Here is a 26,365-nt window from a genome sequence, read left to right on the forward strand (position 1 = left end):
CAATGATGTCCAACCCAATTTGGCGACGTGTTCCCGGGTTCTCACACTTGCGTGTGGGTGTCCATTATCGTGTTGGAGCAAAATTTCTGCTGGATTTTTGTCCGACTGAATACGTCGGAAACAGTTCTTCAGTTTATTCAGAGTCTTCACGTATGCCACTGAATTGATGGTTTAGCCTCTTGGCGTCACATCTACGAGAATGACGCCATCACGATCTCATTAGACTGTCACAACGACTTCTCAGGCAGAGGGGGGGGGGGGGTTGTCTCACATTTCTTCTTTTGTGGTGAATGAGGATGATACCACTCCACAGACTGCCTTTTTGTTTCCGGTGTAAAGTGGAAAAGCCAGCTTTCGAACCCCGTAAGGATCCGAATAATATACAGAAGAATGGAAAAGAAAATTGAGAATGCGCTAGGTGACGATCAGTTTGGCTTTAGGAAAACCAAAGGGACGAGAGAGGCAATTCTGACGTTACGGCTAATAATGGAAGCAAGGCTAGAGAAAAATCAAGACACTTTCATAGGATTTGTCGACCTGGAAAAAGCGTTCGACAATATAAAATGGTGCAAGCTGTTCGAGATTCTGAAAAAAGTAGGGGTGAGCTATAGGGAGAGACGGGTCATATACAATATGTACAACAACCAAGAGGGAATAATAAGAGTGGACGATCAAGGACGAAGTGCTCGTATTAAGAAGGGTGTAAGACAAGGCTGTAGCCTTTCGCCCCTACTCCTCAACCTGTACATCGAGGAAGCAATGATGGAAATAAAAGAAAGGTTCAGGAGTGGAGTTAAAATACAAGGTGAAAGGATGTCAATGATACGATTCGCTGATGACATCCTGAGTGAAAGTTAAGAAGAATTAAATGATCTGCTGAACGGAATGAACAGTCTAATGAGTACGCAGTACGGTTTGAGAGTAAATCGGAGAAAGACGAAGGTAATGAGAAGTAGTAGAAATGAGAACAGCGAGAAACTTAACATCAGGATTGATGGTCACGAAGTCAATGAAGTTAAGGAATTCTGCTACCTAGGCAGTAAAATAACCAATGACGGACGGAGCAAAGACGACATCAAAAGCAGACTCGCTACGGCAAAAAAGGCATTTCTGGCCAAGAGAAGTCTACAAATATCAAATACCGGCCTTAATTTGAGGAAGAAATTTCTGATGATGTACGTCTGGAGTACAGCATTGTATGGTAGTGAAACGTGGACTGTGGGAAAACCGGAACAGAAGAGAATCGAAGCATTTGGGATGTGGTGCTACAGACTAATGTTGAAAATTAGGTGGACTGATAAGGTAAGGAATGAGGAGGTTCTACGCAGAATCGGAGAGGAAAGGAATATGTGGAAAACACTGATACGGAGAAGGGACAGGATGATGGGACATCTGCTAAGACATGAGGGAATGACTTCCATGGTACTAGAGGGAGCTGTAGAGGGCAAAAACTGTAGAGGAAGACAGAGATTGGAATACGTCAAGCAAATAATTGAGGACGTAGGTTGCAAGTGCTACTCTGAGATGAAGAGGTTAGCACAGGAAAGGAATTCGTGGCGGGCCGCATGAAACCAGTCAGTAGACTGATGACAAAAAAAAAAAAAAAAAAAAAAAAAAAAGGATCCGTGACAGAAAGGCCTCTCCGTCGGTCCCAAAACGCTCCAACAATTCAGATGAAATGGTCTTCCTTTGAATCTCGTGGTCCGCTCTCTGAATATCCCAAAGCCTCGATCACTGCAGACGCACTTCCAATGCTGACCGACAGCTGTAGAGCCAACTGCCGAGTCGTGATGCGCCGGTCGGCACGAATAGTGGCATCAGCACGACTCAGCCCGTCTGGAGCAGTGGCTGTGACAGGACGTCCCGAGCGTGGCTGACCGTGGAGCTCTGTTCCTGCATCTCCTGAGGCTGTAACTTTCTTTACCCATCGCCCAACTGTACTGCTATCAACTGCAGCATCGCCATACACTGCACATAAACTTTTATGCATGTTCACTACGGTTTCTTTTTCTGCACACGAGAATTTAATAACAGCACGGCGCTTGTAACGTGAGCCGTATGTACACGCTGTACTACGGCTCTGCCATCTGCCAGAACGCTTCGGAAACATTATCGGCATACAGGACAAACGTTTGTCTATGGCTGCTTAAAAAATGTGGGCCATTACTTATTGAACAACCCTCGTAAATAAATAGTCAGTTTAGTGTCAGGTGCTGTGATAATACTGAAATCTTCATGTGGACAGAGACTGGTAGAAGCCAGCCTGCTACACTTGGCCTGGGTGGAGAGCCGCAGTAGTCCTTTGTAAACAGCGCCCCCCCCCCCCCACCTCTTCCCTTCCTCCGTTATTCCCCTGGTGGTAGATGTACGGTCTTATGTAAAATCCGTTTTCGCTCAATTGTGGGGCAGCTCCTGCCTGCTTCATTGGCGCCATGTTATCCTAGCAGGATCAGTTCGTGGCGTAATCACTTTAAATAATCGGCGTATAATAGTTTGGACAAGAAGAGAATAGAAGCTTTCGAAATGTGGTGCTACAGAAGAATGCTGAAGATTAGATGGGTAGATCACATAACTAATGAGGAAGTATTGAATAGGATTGGGGAGAAGAGAAGTTTGTGGCACAACTTGACCAGAAGAAGGGATCGGTTGGTAGGACATGTCCTGAGGCATCAAGGGATCACCAATTTAGTATTGGAGGGCAGCGTGGAGGGTAAAAATCGTAGGGGGAGACCAAGAGATGAATACACTAAGCAGATTCAGAAGGATGTAGGTTGCAGTAGGTACTGGGAGATGAAGAAACTTGCACAGGATAGAGTAGCATGGAGAGCTGCATCAAACCAGTCTCAGGACTGAAGGCTAGAGGTGGGTGATTTAACTTAGGCTTCCTAAAAGCAAATCATTGCTGCCTCGTAAACGTGGCGTGATTATCATAATAAACTCCAATTTTGTCTTGACGTAGCTTCATTTATTCCATCTTACGACCCGTAGGCGACTTTGGAGTTTTATTAACTCCTGCTGATGTTGCTACATTTGCCGTATACTGGAGTGTACGGAGTACCCATTGTGCGACAGGCTGTATAGGCTGAGCTCTACAAAGCTGATCTAGGTTCGCTGGATTCTGCAGGTTTTTGAATCTGCACACATTAACAGCTGTTGTGGCTGAGCACCTGAAGGATAATTTGGAAAATATTTCGAGTAGGTTTCCCCACCATGTTATAGTTCTGCGTGGAGATTTTAATTTGCCGGATGTAGACTGGGAGACTCAAACGTTTATAACGGGTGCCAGGGACAAAGAATCCAGTGACTTTTTTTTTAAGTGCATTATCTGAAAACTACCTTGAGCAGTTAAACAGAGAACCGACTCGTGGCGATATTAGACCTTCTGGCGACAAACAGACCCGAACTATTTGGAACAGTTAACACGGAACAGGGAATCAGCGATCATAAAGCGGTTACTGCATCGATGATTTCAGCCGTAAATAGGAATATTAAAAAGGGTAGGAAGATTTTTCTGTTTAGAAAAAGTGACAAAAAGCAGATTTCAGAGTACCTGTTGGCTCAACACAAAAGTTTTGTCTCAAGTACAGATAGTGTTGAGGATCAGTGGACAAAGTTCAAAACTATCGTACAATATGCGTTAGATGAGTATGTGCCAAGCAAGATCGTAAGAGATGGAAAAGAACCACCGTGGTACAACAACCGAGTTAGGAAACTGCTGCGGAAGCAAAGGGAACTTCACAGCAAACATAAACATAGCCAAAGCCTTGCAGACAAACAAAAATTACGCGAAGCGAAATGTAGTGTGAGGAGGGCTATGCGAGAGGCGTTCAATGAATTCGGAAGTAAAGTTCTATGTACTGACTTGGCAGAAAATCCTAAGAAATTTTGGTCTTGTGTCAAAGCTGTAGGTGGATCAAAACAAAATGTCCAGCCACTCTGTGGCCAAAATCGTACTGAAACAGAGGATGACAGACTAAAGGCCGAAATACTAAATGTCTTTTTCCAGAGCTGTTTCACAGAGGAAGACACTGTAGTTCCTTCTCTAGATTGTCGCACAGATGACAAAATGGTAGATATCTAAATAGACGACAGAGGGATAGAGAAACAATTAAAATCGCTCAAAAGAGGAAAGGCCGCTGGACCTGATGGGATACCAGTTCGATTTTACACAGAGTACGCGAAGGAACTTGCACCGCTTCTTGCAGCGGTGTACCGTAGGTCTCTAGAAGAGCGTAGCGTTCCAAAGGATTGGAAAAGGGCACAGGTCATCCCCGTTTTCAAGAAGGGACGTCGAACAGATGTACAGAACTATAGACCTATATCTCTAACGTCGATCAGTTGCAGAATTTTGGAACACGTATTGTGTTCGAGTATAATGACTTTTCTGGAGACTAGAAATCTACTCTGCAGGAATCAGCATGGGTTTCGAAAAAGACGGTCATGTGAAACCCAGCTCGCGCTATTCGTCCACGAGACTCAGAGGGCCATAGACACGGGTTCACAGGTAGATGCCGTGTTTCTTGACTTCCGCAAGGCTTTCGATACAGTTCCCCACAGTCGTTTAATGAACAAAGTAAGAGCATATGGACTATCACACTAATTGTGTGATTTGATTGAGGAGTTCCTAGATAACAGGACGCAGCATGTCATTCTCAATGGAGAGAAGTCTTCCGAAGTAAGAGTGATTTCAGGTGTGCCGCAGGGGAGTGTCATAGGACCGTTGCTATTCACAATATACATAAATGACCTGGTGGATGACATCGGAAGTTCACTGAGGCTTTTTGCAGATGATGCTGTGGTGTATCGAGAGGTTGTAACAATGGAAAATTGTACTGAAATGCAGTAGGATGTGCAGCGAATTGACGCATGGTGCAGGGAATGGCAATTGAATCTCAATGTAGACAAGTGTAATGTGCTGCGAATACATAGAAAGAAAGATCATTTATCAATTAATACGTGAGGAACTGGAAGCAGTTAATTCATAAATTATCTGGGAGTACGCATTAGGAGTGATTTAAAATGGAATGATCATATAAAGTTGATCGTCGGTAAAGCAGATTCCAGACTGAGATTCATTGGAAGAATCCTAAGGAAATGGAATACTGCTCAGCAGTGTGGGATCCGTACCAGATAGGGTTGATAGAAGATATAGAGAAGATCCAACGGAGAGTAGCGCGCTTCGTTACAGGATCATTTAGTAATCGCGAAAGCGTTACGGAGATGATAGATAAACTCCAAAACTCCAGTGGAAGACTCTGCAGGAGAGACGCTCAGTAGCTCGGTACGGGCTTTTGTCAAAGTTTCGAGAACATACTTTCACCGAAGAGTCAAGCAGTATATTGCTCCCTCCTACGTATATCTCGCGAAGAGATCATGAGAATAAAATCAGAGAGATTAGAGCCCACACAGAAGCATACCGACACTCCTTCTTTCCACGAACAATACGAGACTGGAATAGAAGGGAGGACCGATAGAGGTACTCAAGGTACCCTCCGCCACACACCGTCAGGTGGCTTGCGGAGTATGGATGTAGATGTAGATGTAGACCGTGTAAGCCTGCAGTCTGCACTCCTGCTAGAGGTCCCCCAAAAGATGGGGATGGTTTGATCTGTCTGGTAAATTTCCGTTAAAGAAATGGAACATTTATGTTGCGCTTTCGTGTGTGGTAGGCTTGATTACTCCAAGGATCATATGAGGAATTTCAAGAATATACAGTGTACAGTTCATTGTCGAAAGTCGTCTGAATAGGTCAGTGTGTCGTCTGCGATTCAAAGGGCAGAAAACTGAGTTTCGTGTTGTTACTAAACATTTTCATTTGAATGGTTCGGCTACTGTACAAATCGAAACAAAATTTGTTGAAGTTCGCGCTGACTTTGTAGCATCACTGGAGGCCATTTACTTTTGGATTAATTGATTGATACGTGGTCGTATAAACAGTGAAGACGGGGCGCGCTCCAGCCGTGCAGTTGAGGTCACCACAGGGGAAACCATTGACAAAATCCGTGATGCATGGAGGGTGCCACAATTACTTACATTCGATGACGATGATGATTGGTTCGTGGTGCGCTCAACTGCACTGTCATCAGCGCCCATACAAAGGCCCAATTGTTACACAGTCCAATATCTTCACAGTCCAATTTAGCCACTGTCACAAATAATGATGATGATGAAATCACGAGGATAACACAAGGCCGGCCGCTGTGACAGAGAGGTCCTAGGCACTTCAGCCTGGCTTCTTCACCAGGCAACCACGACTCCGAAACTTGGGTCACCCATCCTATTCACAGATGAGGCCAACTTTAAGAGAGTTGGTATCTTCAGCTTTCATAAGTCGTCTGTTGGATAGCATGGAGGACCCTCATGATATGGTGACAGCGAATCATCAGCATCAGTGGGGCCAGAATGTGTGGGCCAGAATAATTGGCGACCGTATTTTGGGACCAGTCTTCATTCCACGTCGCCTAACAGGCCGAAACTGTCGGCGTTTCTTGCGGGTGTCTTTGCCTCCCCTGCTGGAAGAATGAGGTTATGTAGGTGCTACCTGGTGGTGCTCCAACCCACTTTGCTAGTAACGCACGGACTCATCGCAGTAGTGTCTTCCTGGTCGATGCATCAGACGAGAGGATCGAGTTGCATGGCCTTCTCGGTGATCGGATCTCAACCTGTGTGATTTCTGGTTATGGGGCTAACTCAAAAGCATCGTGTATGCTGAGCCCGTTCTATATGTGGGGACACTGGAGCAGCATATTCTTGATGCCTTTGACACTGTTCGGATGCAGCCTGGCTGATGTGAACCTGTGAGACAGAACATGCTATGGCGCGTACACGCATGCGTTGAGGTACATGGAAACCATTTTCAACACACACTGTGACTGTGGCTGCATGGTACAGCGCGTTTTATACCGCAGTCTCTGTAACAACGTATTCAGATAAAAGGGTCTCTAACATTGGAAATCTTTTTTGTCCCGTATCCTCTCTGCGATCAATCCCTAGAGTTTTTACAGGGTTGAAAAAATCACCCTGCTTGTTTCAGTTGTCCTTTGTACTTTGGTAATCATCGTTGCCACAACCGCATCATGGTTCCTGATACCAGTTTTGATGTCTGGTTTGTTTGTTGCCCTTGATCCAACATATTGCATCAAGAGTGGAGTTCTTAACTATTCCCTGCTGGTAGTTTTCAGAGAAGGAATTTAATACAATTTCACGCCCACAACTAACAAAACTCTAAATTTCAAAGTCAAGTGTTGTTTGGATAAAATCTCCACCAAGTAAGGTGGCGTAAGGCCATTGAATTGAACGGAGATTATGTTGAAAAATACGGTTTTGTAACCAAAAGAGTGGGAAGTATTATGGTGTATTGGAATCTTGAATAAAACCAACCTGCTTTCAGAAAAAAGTCTGTTATTATTTATTGAACGCCCCTCGTAACGAGAAATCCAGTGTCATAAAAAGAGCTCTGTAGTTGGGGTAGAGATAGCGAAACACAGTAGAAATTGAAAAAAAATTATCCTAAAAGAATGACGTAAAGAAATATCGCTTTGCTGCTTTTGTCACGCATGTGTCAATGTCGATTCCACCCTCCCCCCCATCCCCCCTCCCTCACCAGAGCCTCACCTTGCTGACCCTGAACATGGCACAGAAGGGCTGAGGAAGCATAAGCACCCTTGGCTGCTTCGGATCACATCGAATTGTTCTTAACAATCTGTAATGGTCCCACTGTATACACCAGAGAAAATATGATGATGATGTTTGATTTGTGTGGAACCCAACTGTGCTGTCATCAGCGCCTGTACAAATTCCCAATCTGTACACAGTCCAATCTTGCACCTTTCATGAATTATGGTGAAATGATGAGGACAACACAAACATCCTGTCCCCGGGCAGAGAAAATCCTCAACTCGGCCCGAAATCGAACCCGAGTTCCCGTGATCCAGAGGTAACAACGCTATCCACTTGACGACGAGCTGCAGGCACGAGAGAAGGAATTGCGCTCTTGTTACACTCCATAGCGGTGAGATCACATTCAGCGTGGTCGCAGAGCCATGATGCCTTAGAGGAAACACGCGCTGTGTAGCCGCGTGGTCTTAGACGCATTGCCACGGTTCGCGCCCATCGCCCCCCCCCCCCCCCCCCTTCCTCTGTCGGAGGTTCGAGTCCTCCTTTGGGCATGGGTACGTGTGTTGTCCTTAGCGTAATTTAGTCTCAGATTAAGTAGTGTGTCCGCCTACAGACCGATTACCTCAGCAGTCTGGTCCCAGGAGTTTACCACCACCTTAGAGGAACCTTGAATCGTCTGGGCGCTTACAGCAGCTGAGTAGCGTCAAAAACTTCTACCTGTTGCTAATGGTAGTGCGAGCTGTCGTTTTTGATGGCGAAATGTGTGGGAATCAACTCCCCGAGGGAAGAGGTGCTTCCATTGACGCCCTTTGCGCCATCCTCGGAGGCGTTTTCGTGTCGATTTTGTGTGACGGTGTGTCTAAAGTGTTTCCCTCGGCCAGTTATAAGAAAACCGCGTAATTTCAACGCTGGGTGTCACGGTTCTGACCTTCATCGTAGAGGCGTCCAAATAAGGCGTGCGATGTAGGTAAGGGGGTCTGTGACGATCTTCCCATAGTGTGAGGCGTCTACGGTGGCGGTGGGCAGAACTGTTGTGAGATAGGGTGCCACATGAAGCATTGTAGAAATTTGTGGCTTACGAGGTGTTTCTCGACCACTGTACCGCATTCATCTTAACTCGCTACACTCTGTCATTTTGCCGGATGGACAGCTCATACCACTTTAGAACTGATGCGTGATTATTTCCGGTGCGATTTCTTACAACCACCCTCCAATGCTGAATGGTCCTTCACCGTCAGTACAGGAGGCATCCCCTGTGTTGTTTTAGCTGTTGTTGTTACTTCGCGTTTCCACTTCACAGTCACATCACCAGCACTCAACTTGGACATCCGTAGAAGGGTTGATATGTCCACATTGTTATACTGATCATTGGTTTCCTTTCACAGTTTGATGCATCCCACATGTGAGATGTAGTACTCATACTTTCATGCTTAGTTGGGCCACCCATTCTACGTCCAAACAGGCCATGAAGGCCCAACGGTACCGACCGGCCGCCGAGTCATCCTCAGGCCACAGCTGTCACTGGAAGCGGATATGGAGTGTCATGTGGTCAGCACACCGCTCTCCTGGCCGCATGTCAGTTTACGAGACAGGAGCCGCTACTTCTCAGTCAAATAGCTCCTCAGTTTGCCTCACAAGGGGTGAGTGCATCCCGCTTGCCAACAGCGCTCGACAGACCGGATGGTCACCCATCCAAGTGCTAGCCCAGCCCGACAGCGCTTAACGACTCATCGTTCTCCATGCAGCAACTGTTCAAAAGTGTTGACGCCCCACCAGTAAGTGTTCTCTGACTTAACTCTCCAATACTTAGCTGGTTCTAGACTTGATGTGGGCCGTGTGATAAATGGTGCTCTCATTGAACATTTATAAGGCTCTTGGTAAAACTGTTTGAGTTGTTCTTTCATTTGATTGCTCTTTCATTTGACATATCATTTATAGCTGTAAGTTAAATATAACAAATATTATAAAGCGTTAAAACCCTGATATTCATTTATTAACAACCTGTATATGGGAAACACTGACAGGAAGATAGGACAGAAAGGTAGGACATCTCTTAAGACATCACAGAACACCTGTTATGGTACTAGAGGGAGTTTTAGGGACTAAAAACCGTAGAGGAAAACAGAGATTGGACTACACCCAGCGCATAATTGAGGACCTAGGTTACAAGTTCAAAAATGGCTCTGAGCACTATGGGACTCAACTGCTGTGGTCATAAGTCCCCTAGAACTTAGAACTACTTAAACCTAACTAACCTAAGGACAGCACACAACACCCAGCCATCACGAGGCAGAGAAAATCCCAGACCCCGCCGGGAATCGAACCCGGGAACCCGGGCGTGGGAAGCGAGAACGCTACCCCACGACCACGAGATGCGGGCAAAGGTTACAAGTGTTACTCTGAGATGGAGAGGAATTCATGGCAGGCTGGATCAAACCAATCAGAAGGATGATGACAAAAAAAAGTGTTCTTTGACTCATTGCAAATTTTCGCTATCGCACCTGAGGTAGGTGGGGAAGATGTCAATGACGACGCTGTTGACGACGGAGATGCACATCCCAGAGAGTACGACGAACACCATGGGCAGCATCAGCACCTCCAGCTCCGTCTGGGCCCACATGGTGGCCACGCCGCACGCCCCGGACACCACCAGGCACACCGCTGAAACACGACACCATTCCAGATAGGGTCAGCTTAGAGTTGTCCAGCTGGACCTAGATGATAGCCACACTACACATCCAGGGTAATACCAGGCATACTACTTCACCACAGTGCCATTCTACATATGGTCAATTCAGGGTTGTCCAGCTGGACCTGGATGATGGCCACACTACACACACAGGACACTGCCAGGCATACCACTTAAACATGATACCATTCCAAATGTGGTCATCTCAGGGTTGTCCAGCTGGACCTAGTTGGCGGCCACACTATATGCACAGGGCAATGCCAGAAATACCACTTAAACATGATACCATTCTGAATATGGTCAGCTCAGGTTGTCCAGCTGGACCTAGGTGACGACCACACTACCTACACACGTAGGAAAATGCCAGGCATACCACTTAAACAAGATACAGTTCTAAATATGGTCAGCTCAGGGTTGTCCAGCTGGACCTAGATGGTGTCCACACTACACAGCCAGGACAATACCAGACATAACAGTTAAACACGATATAATTCTAAATATGGTCAGCTCAGGGTTGTCCAGCTGGACCTAGATGGTGTCCACACTACACAGCCAGGACAATACCAGACATAACAGTTAAACACGATATAATTCTAAATATGGTCAGCTCAGGGTTGTCCAGCTGGACCTAGATGGTGTCCACACTACACAGCCAGGACAATACCAGACATAACAGTTAAACACGATATAATTCTAAATATGGTCAGCTCAGGGTTGTCCAGCTGGACCTAGATGGTGGCCACACTACACCCCCTGGATAAACACAATACCGTTCTAAATTGGTCAGTCCAGGGTTTTCCTGCAGGACCTAGATGGTGGCCACACTACACCAAGGACAATACCAGGCATACCATTTAAACACAATACCATTGTAAATCGGTCAGCTCAGGGTTGTCCTGCTGGACCTAGATGGTGGCCACAGTACACACACAGGACAACATCAATCACATCCGTGCAATACGACGCCATTACAAATAGGGTTGCATTGGCACTCGGATTACAGTCTGTATGCTTTTCTGAAATCATGTCAGGCAAATGCAAATATTGCTTGGACACCAAATTTCATGTCTGAGGATAGTTCAACAAGTAAAGTAAGAAGAGCCCTTGCTGGTGTGTGAGTACCACATGTGAATTGCATTCCATGTCTGATTATAAGAAGTTATTAAATCCTTAGAGCTGTTCTGCCAGATGTGCTGTTATGCTTTTGAATACAGTTTCAAGGTGTGGGACTGGCAGATACATGGCCGCCACTGAAGTGAAAAGTGTAGTATCGTATTTACACAATTTATCAACAACTATTGGAAGTTTATGGGGTGTGTGTAATGGCACTTGCGGTTTTGCTACAGGAATTTGATAAAAATGAAACAGATCAATGAAATGAGAAAACGTCAGAGTAGCCAAGCAAGTCTATCTCATCTGACAATGTCTAGCTTGTCCAAAAGTTGATCCAAGAAGGCTGTCGTATTTATGTAAAGTGGGATTCACATCAGCTCAACATTGCCCTCAGCACTGTAGTCGATATCGTGCACAACATACTGGAATAAAAGGTATTCTCACTGGGCACCATGGCAACTCTCAGATGACAGCAAAGTCAGGCAAATGAGGCTCACTCTCCAGCAGTTTGGAATGTCCTATATTTCTGCACAGTATAATCAGAGAGAGGAAACATTGTGGTATCATGTGATATCCGAGATGTACAAAGCGTGAATGACATGCAGACATCTATCATATTCCTCCTATGAGATGTTCAAAACATCATGACCCGCAAAGACACTTATGGTCATCATCTGTTGGGACATACTGGGTGTACTGCCAGTTGTTATTCCGAGCCACAGAGAGACCGTAAATGCTGCCAGATATTGTGCCACGCTGGGAAGGTTGCAGCAGACTATTGGAAGGAAGCGACTGTTCTTGCTTTCGAATGGTATTGTGTTGTTGCAACACGAAACACGCTGCACACAGCCCAGATCTCGCACCAAGCGTGTGTCATCCGTTTGGACCGTTAGAGAAGGAAGTGACCTTTTGACACTTCAGAAGCGATGCCAGTGTTCAGGAAGCTGTCGTTAAGATCTGGAGCCTGATTTACATCGTCTCCGACAGATTGGCTTACAGGTGGAAGAAACGCTCAGATAACCATGCTGACTGTGTGAAATATTACTACACACCACAGCCTTAGTAACTTCGTCTTACATTTCCTGAACAAAACTTCTCTTCCATGGGAAGTGTTACCTTAACTTTTGGACCACTCTATTACCTAACTTCAGTTGCAGTAGTGTCTAATTCACACATCAAAAGATGTTTTGCATCACCTCCGTTCCGAGAGTTCGGGAACCTGTACAGAAAATTGGAATAGATATCAATATAAACATTATGTCCACCCTTTTTATTGCTCATGAAAAGCACACATTGCATGTTGTACCACCATACAGCGAAACATTCAGAGGTGGTGGTCCAGATTGCTCTAAACACAGGTACCTCTAATACCCAGTAGCGCGTCCTCTTGCATTGATGCATGCCTGTATTTGTCGTGGCATACTATCCACAAGTTCATCGAGGCACTGTTTGTCCAGATTGTCCCACTCCTCAATGGCGATTCAGCGTAGATCCCTGAGTGGTTGGTGCGTTACGTCGTCCATAAACAGCCCTTATAAATCTATCTCAGGCATGTTCGATAGGGTTCACGTCTGGAGAACGTGCTGGCCACTCTAGTCGAGCGATGTCATTATCCTGAAGGAAGTCATTCACAAGATGTGTACGATGGGGGCGCGAATTGTCGTCCATGAAGAAGAATGCCACGCCAATATCCTGCCGTTATGGTTGCATTATCGGTCGGAGGATGGCATTCATGTATCGTACAGCCGTTATGGCGCCTTCCATGACCACCAGCGGCGTACGTCGGCCCCACATAAGGACACCCCAAAACAGCAGGGAACCACCACCTCGCTGGACAGTTTGTCTAAGGCGTTCATGCTGACCGGGTTGCCTCCAAACACGTCTCCGGCGATAGTCTGGTTGAAGGCATATGCGACACTCACCGGTGAAGAGAACGTGATGCCAATCCTGAGCAGTCCATTTGGCATGTTGTTGGGCCCATCTGTACCGCGCTGCATGGTGTCGTGGTTGCAAGGATGTATCTCACCATGGACGTCGGGAGTGAAGTTGGGCACAGTTTGAATCGAAACACGACGTCGTGTGGCTGCATGATAAGCATTGTTCAACATGGTGGCGTTGCTGTCAGGGTCCCTCCGAGCCATAAGCCGTAGGTAGCGGTCATTCTCTGCAGTAGTAGCTCTCGGGCGGCCTGCGCGATGCATGTCATAAATAGTTCCTGTCTCTCTGTATCTCCTCCATGTCTGAACAACACTCCGAGACGCCTGGACACTTCCCTTGTTGAGAGCCCTTCCTGGCACAAAGTAACAGTGCGGACGCGTTCGAACCGCGGTATTCACCGTCTAGGCACGGTTGAACTACAGACAAACACGAGCCGTGTACCTCCATCTTGGTGGATTGACTGGAACCGATCGACCGTCGGACCCCCTCCGTCTTCTAGGCGCTGCTCATGCGTGGTTCTTTACATCTTTGGTCGGGTTCAACGACATCTCTGAACAGTCAAAGGGACTGTGTCTGTGATACAAAATCCACAGTCAACGTCTATGTTTAGGAGTTCTCGGAACCAGGGTGATGCAAAACTTTTTTTTATGTGTGTGATAGCAACAGGCTGTGCCAATTTACTTTCATAAACTCTTAGGCACTATTTGTGGTAAAGTCACCTCAGGTTTCGAAACAGGTTTTTGTCTGATGGCTTCTCTGTTGAAGAATACTCATTGTCTGAAGTCGTACGGAAAACAATAACATCTTTCAACTGTGGAAAACACAAAATGTTTGAAGGACTGTTTCTTAGAAAATAAGAGCTACACTGTGCAGTGGTTACTTCTGCGGGCTCCTGTCCCGTCAACTGTTTTGGTGCTTGCTGGACGCCAAACCACTGAATGTAAATCATATGTTATGACATCAGTAAATTGATTTGTCTGTAATGTAATTCTAAAGGAAACAGTTCACTTTTTTGCTGTGAGGGGGCAGTATGTGCACTGTATGGCTACTCTGCCACCTGTAAATATTGCCATACTTGTGCTGTTTGTCAGTACAAGAGTTGTGTCGCTCAGGATGGTACAATAACGTATGATCAGAGGCTCCGTACAGTCAGTGCAACGGATCAGGGAATGAGGCAGGTGGAGTGTTTATTTGACATTAGAAAAATGGAGCCATAGTAACAGTACATAAAAATTTTCTTTTTAAAAAAGGAGTTACATTACCGGTTTCAATGTACTACTCAGCATTTTCAAATGTAAAACATCATTTGGAGAATATATAATGGGAATTATGACCACACATCGACAACAAATGCGAGAAGTAATGAGATCAGGCAAACGAGGCAATGGTGGGCCAAGCAAGTCACTACAGTTATGTCCATGGTTGCCCTAACGTTCAAAAAAATGGTTGAGATGGCTCTGAGCACTATGGGAGTTAACTTCTGAGGTCATTAGTCCCCTAGAACTTAGAACTAATTAAACCTAACCAACCTAAGGACATCACACACGTCCATGCCCGAGGCAGGATTCGAACCTGCGACCGTAGCAGTCGCGCGGTTCCAGACTGTAGCGCCTAGAACGGCTCGGCCACACCGGCCGGCCCCGAATGTTCATTCCATGTCCTAATGGACGATAGATGAAAACTACGCCAGGGTAAAAATTGCCGAGGATTCTTGGAATGTGTTCTGCTGTGACGCTACGATTGTATGGCTGATATAAATTCACTAGTCGCAAGTGTATCAAGGACAGCCAGCTTCCATATGTAATGTAGCACATAATACTCCCGAAAAAATAATCTCAAAGCACTTTGTACTCTTATGTAGGACTGGCATTAGAGTACAGTGTGTTTTGAGATTCTTTTTTCGGAACATAGTAAAATTATGTGCTGCATTCCATGTGGATGCTGACTGTGCTTTATACACTTACGGCTTGTGAATTTATATCTGCCATACAGTAATTGCGTCACAGCAGGAAACAGAATCCTTGGCAATTTTTATCCTGGTGTAGTTCTCATCTATCGTCCATTAGGACATGGAATGAACGGTTGCACAAGCATGGGCATAACTTGTAGTGACTTGCTTGAGCTACCATTGCCTCGTTTGCCTTATCTCATTACTTCTCGTAATTGTTGTCAGATATGTGGTCATAATTCCTATTATATATTCTCAAAACGATGTTTTACATTTAAAAATGACGACGTTGTACGTTGGAACCGGTAATGTAACTCCTTTTCTTAAAAAAAGAAAAATTTTGTGTATTGGGACTATGGCGTCAGTATTGTAATGTCAAATGAACGTTTAACTTCCAGAATGAGATTTTCACTCTGCAGCGGAGTGTGCGCTGATATGAAACTTCCTGGCAGATTAAAACTGTGTGCCCGACCGAGACTCGAAATCGGGACCTTTCCCTTTCGCTCTACCATCTGAGCTACCGAAGCACGACTCACGCCCGGTCCTCACAGCTTTACTTCTGCCAGTATCTCGTCTCCTACCTTCCAAACTTTACAGAAGCTCTCCTACGAAACTTGCAGAACTAGCACTCCTGAAAGAAAGGATACTGCGGAGACATGGCTTAGCCACAGCCTGGGGGATGTTTCCAGAGTGAAAATCTCATTCTGGAAACATCCCCCAGGCTGTGTCTAAGCCATGTCTCCGTAATATCCTTTCTTTCAGGAGTGCTAGTTCTGCTAGGTTCGTAGGAGAGCTTCTGTAAAGTTTGGAAGGTAGGAGACGAGATACTGGCAGAAGTAAAGCTGTGAGTACCGGGCGTGAGTCGTGCTTCGGTAGCTAAGATGGTAGAGCACTTGCCCGCGAAAGGCAAAGGTCCCGAGTTCGAGTCTCGTTCGGGCGCACAGTTTTAATCTGCCAGGAACTTTCGAACGTTTAACTTGTATTTAGTCACACTCCTTACCACAATTATGTCTCAATATCTGCAATGAAAAACTGGGGTTCCCGCTGGAGATTTCAAAATTGCCCACCACCCCACCACCATCCACGCACGTGATTCGGTGCGTGTCGTGTCGGTAGATGGTCTTTTCCGAGAGAAACAAATTGGAATTATAGCTTTTTAGGACAGATGTGTAGTTTTCACGATATTTCAACGTCTTCAGTTGCAAGGAACACCCTGTATACTGTTGAGAGAACCGGTGTCTGGAGAAGCGAGTCCAGTGGCGGCACTCACCAATGATGGTCTTCTTGGAGATGACCCTGAGGAGCAGGACGACCGAGGCGTAGGAGATGGCGGAGCCGCAGCCGATGATGAGAGTGTTTTGGAAGCTGGTGGAGCTGATGGACACGGCACAGGCGCGGGGAGCCATCTCCAGAACTGGAGGCTCCATCGAGGCATTCTCCAGCGTCCAGGCCTCGGGCAGGACCCCCGTGGCAGTCTCGGTCCAGTTGAAGGTCTCGCTCCAGGAGTTGGCAACGGAGGTATTCAGGACACTGAGGCACAAGACACAGTACATGAGCCACTCTGACAGTATAGGTGCTGGTGCAGCATGTACGCAGACAACCGATGCACCTGCAGCTCAAGAGGGACCCATGTGTGTGGAATGAATTTGATGCAATAGTATGACGAAATGAGGAAATATAAAAAAGCAGCACATTGAAAAGACAAGAGAGAATAGACAAATGTAAGGAATGTGACTGACATGATGTGCAAAATGCCTAGAGCAGAAACGCAAAGCTGAAGAAGAAGGTGACCAAGGGCAGAATACATTTTGTTGTGGACCGGCAAGACAGCCAATCCACTAGGAGGAAGCCGAAAGGCACGCGTTTAAGCTCACGCAGGCTGGCGTGAGGTCTGGAACAGGTTACGGATATGAGACTAGCAAAAATAATACGTAGCTGCTGGAATACTTAACTTTAATCCATAATTGGTGAACATCGCTCTTGACGGTACATGTTTTACAGCATCAATAGTAACTGGTAATGGCGCCTTGCTAGGTCGTAGCAAATGACGTAGCTGAAGGTTACGCTAACTATCGTCTCGGCAAATGAGAGCGTATTTTGTCAGTGAACCATCGCTAGCAACTCGGCTGTACAACTGGGCGAGTGCTAGGAAGTGTCTCTAGACCTGCCGTGTGGCGGCGCTCGGTCTGCAATCACTGATAGTGGCGACACGCGGATCCGACGTATACTAACGGACCGCGGCCGATTTAAAGGCTACCACCTAGCAAGTGTGGTGTCTGGCGGTGACACCACACATTTCATCTATAAGTAGATTATACAGTGATCAACCAGAACATTATGACCACCTATCGTATAGTATGTCCACCTTTGGCACGGATAACAGCGGCGACATGTCGTGGCATGGAAGCAATGAGGCCTTGGTAGGTTGCTGGAGGGAGTTGGCAGCATATTTGCACGCGCAAGTCACCTAAAATAAACAAATGTCGTGTGACTAGTGCCTCCCGTAGGGTAGACTGTTCGCCGGGGGCAAGTATTTCGATTTGACGCCACTTTGGCGACTTGCGCGTCGATGTGGATGATGATTAGGGCAACACAACACCCAGTCCCTTAGCGGACAAAATCTCCGACACAACCGGAAATCGAATCTGGACCCTTAGGAGTGGAACTAGCCACTCCATCACACGCCAGGCCTTGTGACACTGGCTGTTGTAATGTTGGAAAATGCGACTGCCGTCGGAAAACATGATCGTCATGAAGTTGTCTACATCGTCAGCAACCAGTGTACAATACTTCTTGCCGTCATGGTGCCCTGCACGAGCTCCACCGAACCCATGAACGCCCACGTTCTCACACTACAATGAAACCGCCGCCATTTCGTCTCTGTCACGCAATACACGTGTCATAAAGCTGTTCCCCTGGAAGGCGACGGATTCGCGCCCTCCCATCCGCATGATGAATAACTTATCGGAATTTATCAGACCATGCAACGCTCTGCCGCTGCGCCAACGTCCAGTACTGATGGTCAAGTGCCCATTTCGGTCGTAGTAGTTTGTACAGAAACCAGATGGCAGTTATAAGAGACGAGGGACATGAAAGGGAAGCAGTGGTTGGGAAGGGAGTAAGACAGGGTTGTAGCCTTTCCCCGATGTTATTCAATCTGTATATCGAGCAAGCAGTAAAGGAAACAAAAGAAAAATTCGGAGTAGGCGTTAAAATCCATGGAGAAGAAATAAAAACCTTGAGGTTTGCCGATGACATTGTAATTCTGTCAGAGACAGCAAAGGACCTGGAAGTGCAGTTGAACGGAATGGACAGTGTCTTGAAAGGAGGATATAAGATGAACATCAACAAAAGCAAAACGAGGATAATGGAATGTAGTCGAATTAAGTCGGGTGATGCTGAGGGAATTAGATTAGGAAATGAGACACTTAAAGTAGTAAAGGAGTTTTGCTATTTGGGGAGCAAAATAACTGATGATGGTCGAAGTAGAGAGGATATAAAATGTAGACTGGCAATGGCAAGGAAAGCGTTTCTGAAGAAGAGAAATTTGTTAACATCGAGTATAGATTTAAGTGTCAGGAAGTCATTTCTGAAAGTATTTGTATGGAGTGTAGCCATGTATGGAAGTGAAACATGGACGGTAAATAGTTTGGACAAGAAGAGAATAGAAGCTTTCGAAATGTGGTGCTACAGAAGAATGCTGAAGATTAGATGGGTAGATCACATAACTAATGAGGAAGTATTGAATAGGATTGGGGAGAAGAGAAGTTTGTGGCACAACTTGACCAGAAGAAGGGATCGGTTAGTAGGACATGTTCTGAGGCATCAAGGGATCACCAGTTTAGTATTGGAGGGCAGCGTGGAGGGTAAAAATCGTAGGGGGAGACCAAGAGATGAATACACTAAGCAGATTCAGAAAGATGTAGGTTGCAGTAGGTACTGGGAGATGAAGAAGCTTGCACAGGATAGAGGAGCATGGAGAGCTGCATCAAACCAGTCTCAGGACTGAAGACCACAACAACAACAACATAGTCGATGTCGGGGTATTAACATTAGCACATGGGTCATCGGCTGCGGAGGCCCATCATAGCAGTGTTCAGTCCACTGTGTGTTCAGATGCACTTGTACTCTGTCCAGCATTAAAAAATGTCATGTGACTAGGGCCTCCCGTCGGGTAGACCATTCGCTGGGTGCAAGTCTTCCGATTTGGCGCCACTTCGGCGACTTGTGCGTCGATGGTGATGATATGATGATGATTTTGGCAACACAACACCCAATTCCTGGGCGAAGAAAATCTCCGACCCAGCCGGGAATCGAACCCGGGACCTGAGGATTGACATTCTATCGCGCTGACCACTCAGCTACTGGGGGTGGACTGGCCATTAAAGTCTGATGTTCCTTCCGCCACAGTTCGCCACCTGTCCTGCTTTAACAGTCTGCAAGCTTACAGCGTCCAAAATCTGTCATAAGAGGTCACCGCCCAAACCCACGACGTCTGGACGTGGTTTCACCCTGTTTTCGCCACGTGTTCAAGACACTCACCGCAGCACTCCTCGAACATCCAACGAGTCGTACAGCTTCCGAAACGTTCGAGTCGAGCCTCAGGACCATCACAATCTGCCCTTGGTCAAACTCAGATAGATCACGCACGTTCCCCATTCTATACACGGACAGCACACTCATTGATGACTAGCCAGATGAGGCGGCTATTGCCTGGATGGGTTTAGATCGGTAATATGTCGGTGGTCATTGATTTGGCTGATCAGTACAGAAACTTTTGCAAAAAAGAGAATCAGGTGTGTGAATATTAAGAGTTTTTAGGGCAAGACGATACTGAGAAAAGGGGGGACAGTTGAAAGGTGGAAAGAATATACAGATGTGTTATACAACAGAAATGAACTTGAAGGCAGTATAATAGGAAGGAAAGAGGATGTAGATGAAGATGAGATGGGGGGTATGATTTGCAAGAATAATTTGGACGTACACTGAAAGAACCAAGACGAAACAAGTCTGCTGGATTAGACGACATTCCCTCAGAATTATTAACACCCATGTGAGATCCAGCACTGAAAGCATTAATCAATCTGGTGTGCCAGACACATATATAGCACTCCGTCTTCAGGCCACAAGTGGCCCATCGAGACCATCCGACCGCCGTGTCATCCTCAGCTGAGGATGCAGATTGGAGAGGCATGTGGTGAGCACACCGCTCTCCCAGTCGTTATGATGGTTTTCTTTGCCCGGCGGTGCTACTATTCGGTCGAGCAGCTCCTCAGTTGGCATCACGAGGCTGAGTGCACCCAGAAAAATGGCAACAGCGCATGGCGACGCAGATGGTCACCCATCCAAGTTCCTGCCACGCCCGACAGCGCTTAACTTCGGTGATCTGACAAGAACCGGTGCATCCATTGCGCAAGGCCATTTCCGTGCAAGACACATGAGACAGGATAAATACCCCCAGACTCCAGGAGGAGTGTAATAATTCCAATTTCAGATGAAGCAGGTGCTGGCCAGTGTGAATGTTTGTTGTTGTTGTTGTTGTGGTCTTCAGTCCTGAGACTGGTTTGATGCAGCTCTACATGCTACTCTATCCTGTGCAAGCTTCTTCATCTCCCAGTACCTACTACAACATACATCCTTCTGAATCTGCTTAGTATATACATCTCTTGGTCTCCCCCTACGATTTTTACCCTCCACGCTGCCCTCCAATACTAAATTGGTGATCCCTTGATGCCTCAGAACATGTCCTACCAACCGATCCCTTCTTCTGGTCAAGTTGTGCCACAAACTTCTCTTCTCCCCAATCCTATTCAATACTTCCTCATTAGTTACGTGATCTACCCATCTAATCTTCAGCATTCTTCTGTAGCACCACATTTCGAAAGCTTCTATTCTCTTCTTGTCCAAACTATTTACCGTCCATGTTTCACTTCCATACGTGGCTACACTCCATACATGGCTACACTCTACACATGTTAGCTATCAGCCAATAATTCATGATTGTGAATACTGACATGTATTGCTTGCACCAATAAGTAGAAGCCAACCTTAAAGTAGATTAGTTAGGGCTTCAGAGAAATAAAGGAACATGCAAGGCAATACTAACAACTCCATGATTTATTTTAGAATCAAGGAACATTTACGTTCACAGGAGTTGTAGGTTTAGAGAAAGCTTTTGTCGATGTTGACTGGACCACAGTATTTGAAAGTTTGAACGTAGCAGGAGTTAAATTCAGGCAGTGAAAGATTATATATGACGTGTACAAGAATCAGCATGAAGTTGTAAGGATCTAATAATATGGAAGTGGAGCACTGGTTGAGAAGGGAGTGGCATAGAGCTACAAACTGTCCCGTGTGTTATTTAATTTGTACATTGAACAAGGAGTAAAGGAAACCGAAGACAGAGATAGAGAAGGGGATTAAAGTTCAGGGAAAAGAAATAAAAGCTACGAGGTTTACTGATGACATTGCAACTCTGTCAGAAACAACAATGCACTTCGAAGAACGGCTGAAAGGAACGAACAGAGGTTTTAAGATGAATATCAACAAAAGTAAAACATGGTTAATGAAACATAATAGAATTAAACCAGGTGATACTGAGGGAATTAGATTAGGAAATGAGGCACTAAAAACAGTAGATGACTGGCAATAGCTAGCCTTGAATGACAGGAAATTTGTTAAATTAGAGAATAAAATTACTTGCTAGTAAGTTACTTTTGGAGATATTTATCTTCATTGTATCCATGTATCGAAGAGAAACGTGGACAGTAAATAGTTCCGACAAGAATAGAAGGTTTTGAAATGTTGTGCTACAGAAGAATGCTGATGATTGTATGGTTTGACTGCATAGCACTGAAGTGGCAATTGATTGAACAGTACAGAAAGTAAATTTATGGCTCATATTTATTAAAAGAACGGATCGGCCGTTTGGGCACTTCCTGAGGAGTTGGTTTGGTGATGAAAAGGGGAGGAGGTAATAGTTAGGGGAGATGAAGTGGCTTGTGTAGGATAGAGTAGCATTGACAGCTGCATCAGATCAGCACCTGGAGCGAAGACCACAACAACACCATGAATGAAACTACATAAATGTTACATAAACTGTTCTAAGCTTTTACTGTTTATTCTACTGACTCTTTATTAATTCCTTACAATTGCGGCTATCACAACGATCTCGTTCCCACATTCATGCCATTGTGAAGTGATCTTATATGTCAGTAGTTACAGTGCTTGCTTTAATTATCAGATTTAATGATGTTCAAGGGTCGAGCACAAAGTAAGTTCCGTTTCTGTTTCTATCCGCGACAGCGCTACGATCGCAATTCTGACGATGTGCGGCAGTTTCTCTGACTCAAGGAGAAGACATGTACGCCATTTTCAGATCGCTGCTGCCGACGTGTGCTTTGTAGTGCTTCTTTGTATTGTCAGCCGCAATTGAAAATGCCGCCTCGTGTCAAATCAGATCTGTGATTCGTTTTCTAAATGCAAAGAAAGTTAAACCACAGGAAATTCATTGGCGCATCTGCGAGGTTTACAGACAAAATGCTATGAGTGATTCAATGGTTAGAAGATGGGTCAGACTGTTCAAGGAAGGACGTGATCAAGTGCACGATGAGGAACGAGGCGGACGCCCGTCTGTGGTTACTGATTAACTGGTTCACACAATTGAAGAGAAGATTAAGCACAACCGTAAGTTTATACCTTGCTATGGAAATTCCGCAAATCTCACGATCACTGATTCGTGAAACTGTTACTGTAAAATTGAAATTTCGAAAACTTTGCTTACGTCGGGTACCCAAAATTCTTACTGAGCAACACAAAAAACAACGGATGGGCAGTGCACTTCAGTTTTTGACACGTTACAATGAAGAAAGAAATGGTTTTCTTTCTCGGATAGTCGTGGGGAATGAACCTTGGGTATCGTACGACGCCGCTGAAACAAAACGGCAATCAATGGAATAGAGGCACACTTCATCCCCAACGAGGGTTATGTCTAAGAAAATCTTGATACTTCGAAAAGTCATGTGCACCGTTTTTGGGACAGAAAAGCCATTTTGCTGATTGATTTCTTACCACGCGGCCAAACAATCAATGCACACGGTTACTGCGAGACCCTTAAGAAATTGCGCCGCGCAATACAGAACAAGCGCCGAGGATTACTGTCTAAAGGTGTTGTTTTTTTCCTCGACAATGGCCGACTTCACCCGGCGAAAGTGACCAAATAACTCTTACGGGAATTTCACTGGGGCCCGCATCTCGTGGTCGTGCGGTAGCGTTCTCGCTTCCCACGCCTGGGTTCCCGGGTTCGATTCCCGGCGGGGTCAGGGATTTTCTCTGCCTCGTGATGGCTGGGTGTTGTGTGATGTCCTTAGGTTAGTTAGATTTAACTAGTTCTAAGTTCTAGGGGACTGATGACCATAGATGTTAAGTCCCATAGTGCTCAGAGCCATTTTTTTTTTTTTTTTTTTTTTTAATTTCACTGGGACGCGTTTGATTCTCCTCCGTACAGCCTGGACCTCGATACTTGCGACTCTCATCTCTTCTTACACCTTGGTGGTCAACGCGTCAACGATGATGACGAGCTGAATGAACATGTTACCACGGGGTTGAATACATAGGCGGCAACCTTCTATGATGAAGGCATACAAAAACTTGTGCCACGCTATGACAAGTGCCTACAAAATTTCGGAAGCTATGTAGAAAAGTAGTTTAACAGTTGTAGATTTCTGTATCTGTACCCGTTTGTTTTATATACCCAAACGGAACTTACTTTGTGGACATACCTCGTATTTACATATTGCTTACTGAATCGTCATTTTGATTAGCATGTATGTACACATACCTTCCGCATACATACATAAATACTACATGAATGCTACCATAAACTTGATCAATAGCAGTGAGAGATAATCACAAAAACACTCCAGGATGCAATATGAAATGTACGTCATAACATTTGAGAGTAAAATAAGTAACTACTATTGTTTGCCGCTATAAGCAAATGGTATAAATACCGAAACGAGCTCGTCGTGATAGACATATAGCGAATTAAGAGAGACAATAAAATAGCAGCAGAAGAATTTATGGAATATGGCGTTCTTCGAACTAATATGCTTTGCAAGCCCGTCAGAAAGGGAACTTTTGGATTGAATACACAAATGATTATTTTAAGGAAAAGTGAAAACAGCCAAAAATTGTGAAAAAGTTTTATTGGATCTTCGTTTAATACACGGCACTGAAATTTGAGTTCCTAAACATGGTTGTTTAGCTTTCAGCTGCACTAATCTTGGCAGACCACAGACTCTAAAGCGGCTAGGATATGATCCAGGAGCTTTCACATTGTCGATATTGAAGGGAATCGCTAGTATGAGAATTTATGCAGCTGACAAGGTTAACCTAAGAGGACGAGCAAAGAAAACACTGGTTTGCACTAGTTCACTCGTGACCAGGTAAGCCCTAATGCAAGCAGTGTCAAATCTTTGATTTTAGTTGCCTGTAACTAACATTTTGAAAACTTTATGTATCTTGTGCTCACTAGCCACTGACATTATGATACTTAAATTTTGCATGCGATAATTCAATACCATAGTGAAACATTTTGTGGAAGGAAATTTCTTTTACTACGACAACAAGTCATTCATAATAAAGTCCTAAGGTTTTTTAATTTTTTTTTCACAGAAGTTCACAGAGTTGAAAAAACCTAGCAAAAGAAGATATCAATATTCTGTTTCACATATATCTATAAGATGGGTATATCAAACATTAGATAAAATATATTAAATTCGTTCTGAGAGATTATTAAAAAAAAGGAACATTTGTACTCGCCTTGTTGAAATAATTTCAATTGTTTATATTAAAAAACCAATAAATCGAATGAGCATGAAAATGTATTTGTGTTTCCATATGATTCTTTATCAACTGTGCCAAATTTAATTATTTTGGCTTTTTCGAAGTACTGCAATTTCGCATACACCTCTGCCCCGCCTTATAACACTTTTGGCATTTAACTGTTCTTTTACTTCCTTTTCGTCACTATTGCAGTTTTTGATCTATAGCCATTTTGAAGTGGTTCGTTGATATCATACAGAAATTAGTCACGTAGAATGCTGTAATACACCTGAAGAAAACCATAACCAGTACCTATCATCTCAACACCATATATCTGATGTCTCGAACCAACAGTAACTTGAAGTTCAACGTAGGTCCATTTCACAATTTAACAGCTAGCACAGCTGCATGAGGGACGTTAAATGAGTAAGGCAACACATTTATTTCTGGAAGCAGATTGGTTTTATTCAGGATTCCAATACAACATGTCATTCCCCATTCTTTGGCTACAAAACCCTATTTTGCAACATCTCCGTTCAATACGATGACCTTATGCCACTTTACTGCCAGGTCTGTATGCCAGCCAGCATGCTACCACTCGACTGGTCGACGTGAGAGCAAACGTCTTGCTGCATCAGTAACCTCCCCATCATCCATGTATTGCTTCCCGCAGAGTGCATCGGTCATTGGGCCAAACAGATGGAAGTCGGAAGGTGTGAGATCTGGGCCTTAGGATGGATGAGGAAGAACAGTCCAATGAAGCCAGAATGAGATTGTCACTCTGCAGCGGAGTGTGCGCTGATATGAAACTTGCTGGCAGATTAAAACTGTGTGCCGGACCGCGACTCGAACTCGGGACCTTTGCCTTTCGCGTGCAAGTGCTCTGCCCGAGCACGACTCACGCCCCCTCCTCACAGCTTTACTTCTGCCAGTACCTCGTCTCCTACCTTCCAAACTTTACAGAAGCTCTCCTGCGAACCTTGCAGAACTAGCACTCCTGAAAGAAAGTTTCAGTCCAATGAAGTTTTGTGCTGTTTGGCGTAGAGGCTTGCGTGAGGCTCTGTGTTGTCGTGTAGAAGGAGATGATCGTTTGCATCACCTCGAATGAGAGTGTCCACACGTTCCAGCAATCCAGGAGTCGCAGTTGCTTGCAACAGGCCGGCACGTGGGAGACCGGATAGTTTTATGGGAGCTTGTTGCGACGTGGTAGACGCCTCCCCGGCGACTCACCGTGC

At 45.2% G+C, this 26,365-nt stretch overlaps 1 protein-coding gene across 1 annotated transcript in view; it reads right to left on the reverse strand.

The window, feature by feature from the left end:
• Positions 1 to 26,365, reverse strand: part of LOC126109455 (synaptic vesicle glycoprotein 2B-like) — a 161,462-nt gene that overhangs the window by 13,091 nt on the left and 122,006 nt on the right. The window contains exons 9-10 of the mRNA XM_049914484.1: positions 16,576 to 16,835; positions 10,119 to 10,278 (exon numbers count right to left, since the gene is read on the reverse strand). Coding sequence (XP_049770441.1) covers positions 10,119 to 10,278; positions 16,576 to 16,835 — 420 coding nt within the window. The remainder of the gene's footprint in view (positions 1 to 10,118; positions 10,279 to 16,575; positions 16,836 to 26,365) is intronic.

Source organism: Schistocerca cancellata, chromosome 12 (genome assembly GCF_023864275.1).
Source record: "Schistocerca cancellata isolate TAMUIC-IGC-003103 chromosome 12, iqSchCanc2.1, whole genome shotgun sequence".
NCBI classification, from domain to species: domain Eukaryota; kingdom Metazoa; phylum Arthropoda; class Insecta; order Orthoptera; family Acrididae; genus Schistocerca; species Schistocerca cancellata.